Source organism: Xylocopa sonorina, chromosome 17, assembly GCF_050948175.1.
Source record: "Xylocopa sonorina isolate GNS202 chromosome 17, iyXylSono1_principal, whole genome shotgun sequence".
Classification (NCBI taxonomy): Eukaryota; Metazoa; Arthropoda; class Insecta; order Hymenoptera; family Apidae; genus Xylocopa; species Xylocopa sonorina.
In genome coordinates this window covers 819,420-829,804 of record NC_135209.1, presented here as the reverse complement: position 1 = coordinate 829,804, position 10,385 = coordinate 819,420, and the positions used below count along the sequence as shown (strand labels likewise).

General features: G+C 29.7%; 1 protein-coding gene across 1 annotated transcript; it reads left to right on the top strand.

The window, feature by feature from the left end:
- Positions 1-463: 463 nt before the first annotated feature.
- On the top strand, positions 464-3,078 carry LOC143431208 (uncharacterized). Its single transcript, XM_076907775.1, is given in 4 exon segments — positions 464-800; positions 1,469-1,615; positions 1,685-1,915; positions 2,891-3,078. Coding segments are annotated over 4 exon segments (813 nt in total). The 5' UTR covers positions 464-553.
- The last annotated feature ends 7,307 nt before the right edge of the window (positions 3,079-10,385 follow it).

Sequence of the window (10,385 nt, the reverse complement as noted above, 5' to 3'; positions counted from 1 at the left end):
GCGTTCTGACGACGATGAGTGAAATGTTAGTCCTTAAAACATTTTGAAGTCTGTTTAAGATGTCCAATTCTCGTCCAAGTAACATGTTTAGACTGGAAATAGCGATAAAACTTCCGATATTGTCCGAGGAATATTTTAATATATTCAAGTCTTTATTTTTCGTTTCCTTGTTACATTATATATGTATTTTAAATTGCCGTATCCAATTTACTAGTTTAATAATCCAATTCAATTTACTAATCTATGCTATGACTTTTCGTAGGGAAACAAAATATTACGAAAGAAAAAGTAATTAGGCAGAAAGAAATTCTGATATCCTTTCAGTTGTATTTACTTGTGGTCTTGTTTCAATAAAGTCAAATGGCGAATTAGTTATATAAACCGGATCTCCGCTTGGTATTGCACGCGAGCAATATTTCGTGTCGACGTACAAGTTAATGAGCATCGTCCGACATTGAATTATACTAGGAACTATGGGTGTTGAACAAAGAGCCAAGCATAGTAATTCTAGTAAAAATATTCAACTCGATAAGATTCTACGTTTCGTTTCACAATGGAGAGTGTAATTGTGCTTTTAATATATTTAACAGCATGTTTAACATTGGACTTAATTACATGCGACCGTTGTTGGCAGATTAATTCACGGCAAATTCCATCCTATAAGTTAATTAAACCTAACGCCCGTTCGAATCAATTGATACTATCGACAGCAACGGTTCAAAATGTAAACGAGTGTAGGAAATTTGCGATGGCGAAGAAAGCTTTGGCGTTTAATTATGGTGTGGAAACGGATTATAATGGTAAGATAAAAAATCTGATCAAAAATATATGATATTAAATCTGCTTTGTATGTGTAACATTGAGAACAGTTCTTTACTGTTCGTACGTATCCCTTTTAATTCGAAAACGTTGGAATATCTCATAGGAATTAAAAAAAGAAAAAAAAACTAAAGATGTTATGAAAATTATTCTTAACAAAATTGGTTGGTATAGGTATTACGAAGGATAAATAATTTTTCTGCGATAATTTTCCAAAGTAATTTAAAACTAAAATATAAAACTAAAAAAGTTAATCCTTTCTAACGAAACACTTAATAGTATCATTTTGTTTCTAATATAATTGGGGTGAATTTAACGAGATCTGATGCTTTGATCTCAAAATATATAAAATCTCATGGTTTTGCTGTTCTCTGTAAAACGAAATTAATTAGTATGACTTTGCGTTAAATTCTTCACAAGGAATCTTATTGTGTCATGTAATATGTAAACGAATATACTGTATAAAGAAATAACTGAATATGAAGTCTCACCTTTATTTTTCTTAATTATTTATACCATGTAATAACCGCCCTTCGTATGAAACATTTTTTTATACCTTTAATTTCTCATGGGGTAGTCTATTGCTTGTAACTAAAAAAATTATATAAGAATGCGAATTAAGGAATTTTGTTTTTATTTGTACATGTAGGTCGAAATATTGATATCCAAAATAGAGGTAAAATAACAAGAAAAATATGCCAAGCTCTTCAGTGTCCCGAGATTCATAACTTCACCACTATCGTGAAAGATAAAAATTTCAAGTATTATACCGCTTATCCCAGTTTCATCGAAATTGGTAAAAAGGAATTGAAGAATAAAAGCATTTAACGAACATACAACAAAAATGATTGCACAATGATATTAGGTTCTAGTTTTACGTTGGCCTGCGTCCCTAGAACAGGGATATTCGTGTTTTCGAACAATCATTTGAACTACAGCCAAGCGCGAACTGCTTGCCAAAAAATGAATGCATCTCTCGCTCACATAATTAGTGAAGAACGTACAAATGGACTCGCCAAATATATCGCATTGACCACGCCTGCTTTTGTTGGACTCAGTAACCGTAATCATGACAAAACTTGGAAAAATGAATTTGGTAATTTTATTGAATCTTCGTATTAAATTGTTTCAGCAAAAAAAGGTAAAATAGGATAATAATTGAAACTAGCAGCGGCTTGTGACTAAAATGAGCGAAAATATTTTTTTCTATATCTAAAGAAAGAATTAAAGAAAAAGAGGCTCGTTATAGAATATTAATATGCTCAAGCTGCTTGTGAAGGATGCTGCAATTCCCCCTTCTGAGCACCTATTCATAAGCCGCGTGTATGGTGATAAAATGTATCATTTTAATCCGTTGGAATAAAATTTAATTTTACTTTAAATTCATTTGCTTAAGATATTGTATATGCAGTGTATACAATAGATGTAATTATATGCATAAGCATAAAACCACATATATTTACACAAGTCTTATTTTTATCAATTTTGATTAGGTAAACTTATTAGGAAAAGCTACTTTTTTATTTGAACAGGATCATTTAAATCATTTTGTTATAACTAATATATTTATGTCTATATAGAATATCTAAAAAAACTTTTACAATAACGGATGTAAGTAAGACACTAAAACTTGAAATTCAACTACAATGAATAAGAAAGCATCATGCTTTATACTAATATTCAAATACACATTTAAACAGGACTAAAACCAAATGTTATTCTTTATTTCATCAGGTTATGCTGGTATCATTGTGTAAAACTGTAAATGCAAATGTGAATATGAAAATGAAAAATACAGTAATCAAAAATTAAATCAAAAGGTGTTAAATTATCTATTAAAGCTGACACTAAAAGTCGTATCTGTAACAACTAATAATAATAATAATAATATTATTAATATATATATATATATATATATATATATATATATATATATATATATATATATATATATATATACACGTATGTCATAGTAAAATGGTCAAAACGAGTCCCGTTCAAATGCGTGAGGAAGTAGATTTTCGATCAGTTTATCGAAAATAATTGATGAAAAAAGTCGTACAATTTTTAGACGAACCACTTTTTTGTTTCGATTTCCGAGCATGGGGAAAGGGACAACCAACGCACTCAAGGGGATGCGTCGGACTTGTACAACCACCTAAATCAGAATCCGGACCTTTCTGGAAAGTTGTACCTTGTACCACTATGTTACCTTTTATCTGTGAAATTTCACCATTATACTGATGTTTACATAATTGATAACCTTCGCATTTGTAAGTGAAGCAGTACCAATAAAGTATAATTTTAATTATATTTTACGCGCATGTAAATTTACACAATTTATGTTTATAAATTCAAATGTACTAGTTTTCCTCGCTCGCTCTCTCTCTCTCTCTCTCTCTCACTCATTAGTGGAAATTTTCTAATTAAACTACAGATGTTTATACAGTTATGGGAAATTTAAAAATGCAAAAAAATAAGGAATGTACACCGAATCTTATCAATCCAGCAGAACTTGTGACACTAATATATGGCCAAAAGGCTAGTAAATAGAAAATTAATCTATTGCCATTTATGATATATGTAAGATATATCATATCTTATATATATATATATATATAATTTGTTGTTGCAAAATATGATTCAGATAGGAAAAATCAATTTTGAGTTTTCATATTTTTATTTATATTTTTTTTTATAATAAAAATACCCCCAATTTGCTAGGATTATTTTTAATTATAAGATACATATTAAAATCAGATATTATTTCATTACGCATTGTGTGTAAATTAACCTTTTTTTACACTAGAACACTTCATATAGAACCTGATGATAAATGATATATAAGAAAAGTCACGTTGCATTTTATTAGTTGCATTTAGAGAAATATATATCTGTATAAATATTTATAGTTATATAATATAGTTTACGGTTATGCAGAAAAAACAAAACAGGATAATGTAAGATGTTGAGGAAAATGGCATAACAACTCGATTGCTCAACGTTTACTGGGCGTATTTATTCCTGGTTCACCCGAAGGTTCGTACAAGAATGCCTTCTTAGGCCATTCCGACTAGCCTCGAGGACATCCTCAACGTCATGGCCCATTCGTATGTTTAGGCAAGGCCCCGGAGAGGGGCTTAGCCGCAGGGAAATGCACACGGCCCCCTCGTTGACCGCCCGTGCACCCTGTTACCCGATATTTCTTACAATAAGTTGATGCATTAAATATATATATATATATATATATATATATATATATATATATATATATATATATATATATTATTATGGACTATGGAAGTGATGTCACAGTGCTCTTACTGTGACAAGGTTGTGCTGTCTGGCTAGAAGAAGGATTTGGAATTTACACGTAATAAAGTTCGTTGATAGATTATTACCATTTCTTCGAGAACAATATACGTAAATCAGAAGAAAAGAGAATAAACGCTTTAGACCTTGTAGGCAACCACTTTATCGAACTCATTTAATTTCTTGTTAGCATATTTAAATTCCGAAAGGTCTATTATTCGTGATCGAGAACTTAAATGTTGAATCTTCGTGTGGAAGAACAGCAATCATCGGTAACGATGTCGAGTTTCGGCATATGGTTTGTTATGTTGTGGCACGAACTGCTTATCGTTTCCAACACGAAAAGATTCGTGAATCCTTTGCAAGATGATTCCAACCGAAGGATTCCAGTCTGGTACAGCAGGTTTTCTAAAAGATGTACGTCCACTGGTTGTTCTGCGTGTGTTTCCAGGTTTGCACCTCAGCCTTGAAAGGCAGATCTTTCCGAAAAAGCGAGACAAGTTTTTGATCGGGATACTAGCAAAAATGGTTGTTTAGGTTCGATGTAGAAGAAGACAGTGTCAGTATTGCGTTTCATTAGGAGTGCAATCAATTGCTATATAAATTTGAAGTATCGTTAATCCATCAAAATACCGACTTGTGTTTGACGATAATTTATTAATTAATTCAATATTTTTTTTTTCAAGAAAGCTACCGAATTGTTAAAATTTTATTGTACTGGTAATTACCTGAATTTGACTTTTTCGAAGAATTTGTATCTGTCTGTTATCATTTTTATTAAATGGAATTGATGCTATCGGTTCGATGCACTGTTCTCGTAATTGCAATTTTTCATCCGACATAAGATGTATTATATCATCGCTTGTAGTTACGTCAGATAATTAGTTCTTCCCCATAGTAATTCTCAATGTTTGTTCGCGGTGTAGATTAATGTTCTTATGTGTCGATTTAGATCTGTAAAATTTACATACAAAATTGAGTCGCGTTAATTTAGTACTAGCAATTTTTGTTTCGCCCAAATTTGTCTAAAGTGTGCCAGTAGATTGATTACGACGAATGGTTTAGGTGGCATCATCAATGAGCATCATCTGAAAGTAGACAGTAAGAAATGAGGGAGCATTCTTAAGCCCAAATGTCATACGTGTGAACTCGTAATGTTCGTTTGGTGACGAAAAGGCTGTTTGAGGAGCGTGACTTCGATTCATAAGAATCTACTCAAAGCCATTCGCTAAATCAAGGGGTAATGCCTAATTTCTTGCGTATTACTCAGAGGGGGCTCGTTCAAGGACTAACACATTTAAATAGAACACATAGTCTTTTGGAAGTTTCGTTATTCGACTGATGTGAAGCAAGTCCATATATGTATAATATATGTATACGATTCGGCTGGAAGAGGTTCGATATACATATAACTCGGGAGTTGGAATAGCTTAAACTGTAGTAGAAATAGTAATGATAGTACGAAGATCAACTTGAAATACGGCATTTAGGTTTGGCAATGTCTTCTGTTGCTTTCTAATTGTTTAATAAGGAAGTAGGAATCCTGCAATTTAAGAGGAACAAGAGTTTCTGTTCGTGGATTAACTGTAATTGTGGAACAAGATCGTTACGGTGTGTTGCAAAGTAGAGAGATTTTAACGAGAAAATCGTCATTTAACGGAATAGTAGAAGTAGAATAATTAAGTTGCTAAACTTAATTATTGTGTTTTAGACAAAGGAAATTGTCTCCTGAAAGTCTGTCGAATGGAACATTAGTATCTAAAATTTGAAATTTAACTATAATTAATATTAAATGTATTTCCAATTCAATTTAAAGAAACATTATTATTGATCGTGAAATTTGTAATGCTTTAAAGAAACTGAAGCTCTGGTATGGGTTAGAAATTTTTGTGGATATTATCGTCGGAGTTGGAATTTTTTTTATTGAAAAAGTGTATAAGTTAAATCATTTGAATTGGTTAGAGATTCGGAAACAGTTACATTTGAATGTTCTGGAGTTCTGCAGTTACCTATTCTATAGAAATTGGAGGATTCGTTAGCTGTTAATATTAATATTAGGTCGTTTTTTATTAGTATCATGAGAATTTTGATTTTTCAGTGTTATTACGCTGCCGTTTTCTACGTTCCTCCATAGCTGGGATTGGCAGAGGCGCGGCTCGTGCATTTGATTTAAGTAAAAAAAATGAAAGGTGGTTCGATTTTGTGATTCATTCAAATATCTAAATTCTAGAAACTAGTAAATATTTTAATAATTGTACAATTTATGTAAAATGGTCAATCGAGAGTTACGGGACTATTAAAAAAGATTGTATCATACTATCGAAACTACCTATTGTTTCCTGTTGCTTGATCCATGGTAATCTTTACTATTTCACTCCTTGCCTAGTTTTATTATACCATGTAGGAGTTTCTATTATAAGAGTTAGAAAAGAATAACTAAGGGAACTAAGAAAAACCAAAAGTCTAAAAACCACTAGCTAACTGGGCCTGCACGCACGCATGCACACTCTCTGCAGTGCCTTCAAGAGGCACAAGCATAAAAGCTATATATACTAATTTTAAGCTTATATCTTCACTAATCCTACGGTTTACGTCTCCCATGTACATATTAATTTTATGTTCGTTCTAAATCATGTTATTTGAAATTTTCGTAACTAGCCATTTAACGGCTGTGTCAATCAACAATACATGTACGAACACTTCTGTGATCTTCACTGGGAGAAAGCGCGCTTAGGGAACATAAAAAGCTGGTCGACGACATTCAAAAGCCGCTGATTTGGCATTAAGATTGGGGTTTAAGCAACTGTTATTAATGTTTCACTAATCAGCGTGCATCGAAACAAAACTCTGCGTGCGGCTATTTCAGTTACAAATCAAATACAGAACAAGCAACGAGCAACATATACGGTTCACACTGTTACACAACAAATTTCTTTTCTATCAAATATCTCTGCGCAAACTGCTTTTCATTTTAATAAAATTTAGAAAGAAACTTAAGGCAAATCAGTTTTCCTGGTCCCATCTATCGAGATTACGTTCGAGATTTACTAGTTGATCGTGGGCAACATATAATATATTATTGTCATGCATTGTTTAATCGCAAAGTTATATACGTGGAATCTAGATTTATACGAAAGATTAAATGTCATAACGAATCTTCTTCAAATATAGACAAGATGTATACGGTAGAATTTCCTGTACTTGCACCTATTTTTTGAATGTTTTAATGTTTAAGAGTTTAAGAGTTAAGATTAATAGTTAATATGCGACAATATAAACAATATGTTCGAAATTGTATTAATTTCTTAATTTAATATAATTGTTTATATTGATAAATTTATGGATTCCTATTTATTTAACCAAACTATTCATTTTCTGTAACTGTAATGTAAAAAAAAACATTTATTTTACAGGAAAGTAATTGTACTGTTAAGTAATTACTTATAAACATTTATGTGTCCTTGTTAGTTAATATGTAGGAGGTTCTCTACTCTACTATGTTATTAAGTATAATTGTGGATTCTAAATTGTGTACAAAAATGATAAAAGAAAACATCTTATAATTACAATAAGTAACACAAATTTTTCTGCGTTCTTCTCATTTTATTATATTAGCTCGTTTCATAAATAATGTAAGTATTCTTTTCATTTAAGAAAAAAAGCAAAGTGAAATAAATTTCTAAACAAATCAAAATTTTTGTCTCTGCTCTTTATTTAATATAATATTTGTATTCTTAATCTTTTAAAGTACCGCTATATTGTTTATCAGATGATTAGACACATTTTGTAGCAATGTAGAAAAGCGTAAAGGTCATAAAACTTGATAGTAACAAACAATACTCGTCTGAAAATTCATTTTAACTTGAATAATTTTTAGCAATTAAATTCTGTCAGACTATCAATTTAACGTTATTTACTTCGTACTGTGTCCATTTACTGTATTTATTCGACATAATTCATGAGAAATTAGAAAACTTTGGACAATATTTGTAACATTTTTTATCAATTTAACATAATATACATTATTTCCATATGTACACTAATAGGTACTGTAAAACAGAAACCTATATGAAAGAAATTTTACTTAAATATAATCAATATGAATGATAAAGTTTATTTCTAATGAAAATTCTATTCTCGTTTTAAGCTTAGGGACGGATGCTACGTAAATGATACTGCTTTCAAATAGGAAATCTATTGTATTTCAATCACGATTTCACAAAGACAAAATTCTTAACGAATTGTAGCACATTGATAATTAACTAATTAAGATGTATATGCATATTAAATATAATTAGATAATATTATTTCCCAGAAATAATTGAAATTGTTTGATATCAACTCTATGGGCCAATACAGATAGATTCTGTGTGTGCTTGGCCTTAGCGACATACTCGCGGCTTAAAAGCATAAATAAGAAAGAAAAATGTTATTCAAGAGAAAACTAGAAAAACAAGAGTCTAGACACATAAATCTAGATTTGCTAAAGTTTACTATCCTTAACGTGTCTCTTTTCTCATATACAAAGAAATGTTTATATTTCATAGTTACTTCACCTCGCTTAATTGTAGTTATATACTCCATTTAAATACGCTACATCCAGCTGAAACGTGTAAAAATTTTATACAAGACTAATATTCTACTTCTTATATAATACATTAGATATCGTTCAAAATGTAATGATTCAATTTGTACTTAAACTGTGAACCTCCTATACGTAAGGGAAAATTAGTAGTATTACTTGATATTATATTAAACTTCTTGATAGTAGATAATGAAAGGGAATTACAAATTAAAGCTTTATAAAAAATGATATATAATAGCTTAATGTTTATATCGGCATTTTGCTAATTTAAAGATATTTTCGTTTAGATAAAATTGGGAAAAATTCATATAGTGTTCAATTATAAAATTAAAGAAAGAGAGCGTATAAAATCATTACTTTTTGAAGAATATACTCATTAACAACGACATTCAGAATGACAGTGTTAGTTTCATTGGCCCTGACACACGAATCATATAATTAATTACTGCAATCAGTTTCTCTTTCGGACTAGAATTTTTCAAGGTGACTCTAATGCAGTAGCTCTAACTGTAAATTGCAAATTACAATAAGAATTTATTGTGTTTCTTTCAACTTATATACGATACTGGATATTTACATATTTGTATACAACTAACATATAATCTGGAAAAATGCGATTATAATTGGAAGAAATCTTAAGTTAACTATTCTTTTGTAGTTCTTTTTCTTTTTCTTTTTAAAGATAAAAAGTGTATTAAGTATATTTTATTGAATACTAATGTAAAAAATTAAATATTGTTTTTATCATATTTATTTTATATATATTTTTTAACCATCTTGTTCTATATATATTATATATATGTATATATATATATATATATACACATAGACACACATATATGTATATACATACATGAATACTTAAAATTTTGTTTATTTAAAAAAATAAAAAGATTTGAAATATTCAACACTTTTATGATTATATGGAACAAAGAGATGTTAATATGTAATATTTTAAAGTGAGCTTAAACGTATTTCGTTCACTTTATTTTATTTAGAATAAAAATTATTACTCACAGTTTGCTGCCTCATTTAGTCGTATTGTAATACGTGATATTTTTTAAGTATCACAAGAGAGTATCGTGTAGCACCATTTCAAGTTACATATTATGTTAAACCTATTTCATTTTAAATAGATATATACTCATCATACTTTGTTAAAGTGTTACTTCGAGAAACTAAAATAGTGTGCGTATTAGTGTTTCTTTATAATGAAGATATAAAATTATGTAAAACGGAAATGAAATATATTGGCACTCGAGTTATTTGATGAACTTAAGGGTAATTAATGTTATGTTGTAAATGCGAGGCAGCTTTTTTAAATAAAAACATATATAATATACACTTCATTAATTTAGCAGTTTAAGTACAAATACACTTCTACAGTTTTAAGAATTAAATTTATGAGATATACCAATTAAAAACAGTATACCAATTTTTAAAAACATTGGAAATGCTTTTAAAATAATTTTTTAAATGTGTGTATGTCAGATATTCGTTAATTAGATTTACGAAAAATCTAAGAATTTATGTTACGTGTCTGTTGGAAATTTAGTTTTTGAACGCTCCTAAAACTTATATAAAAATATCAAATAAAATGACTTCTTTAAGTAAGGAATGATAAATGGAATATTTTGTTTAGTTGAATGAAATAAATACTGTTACCATC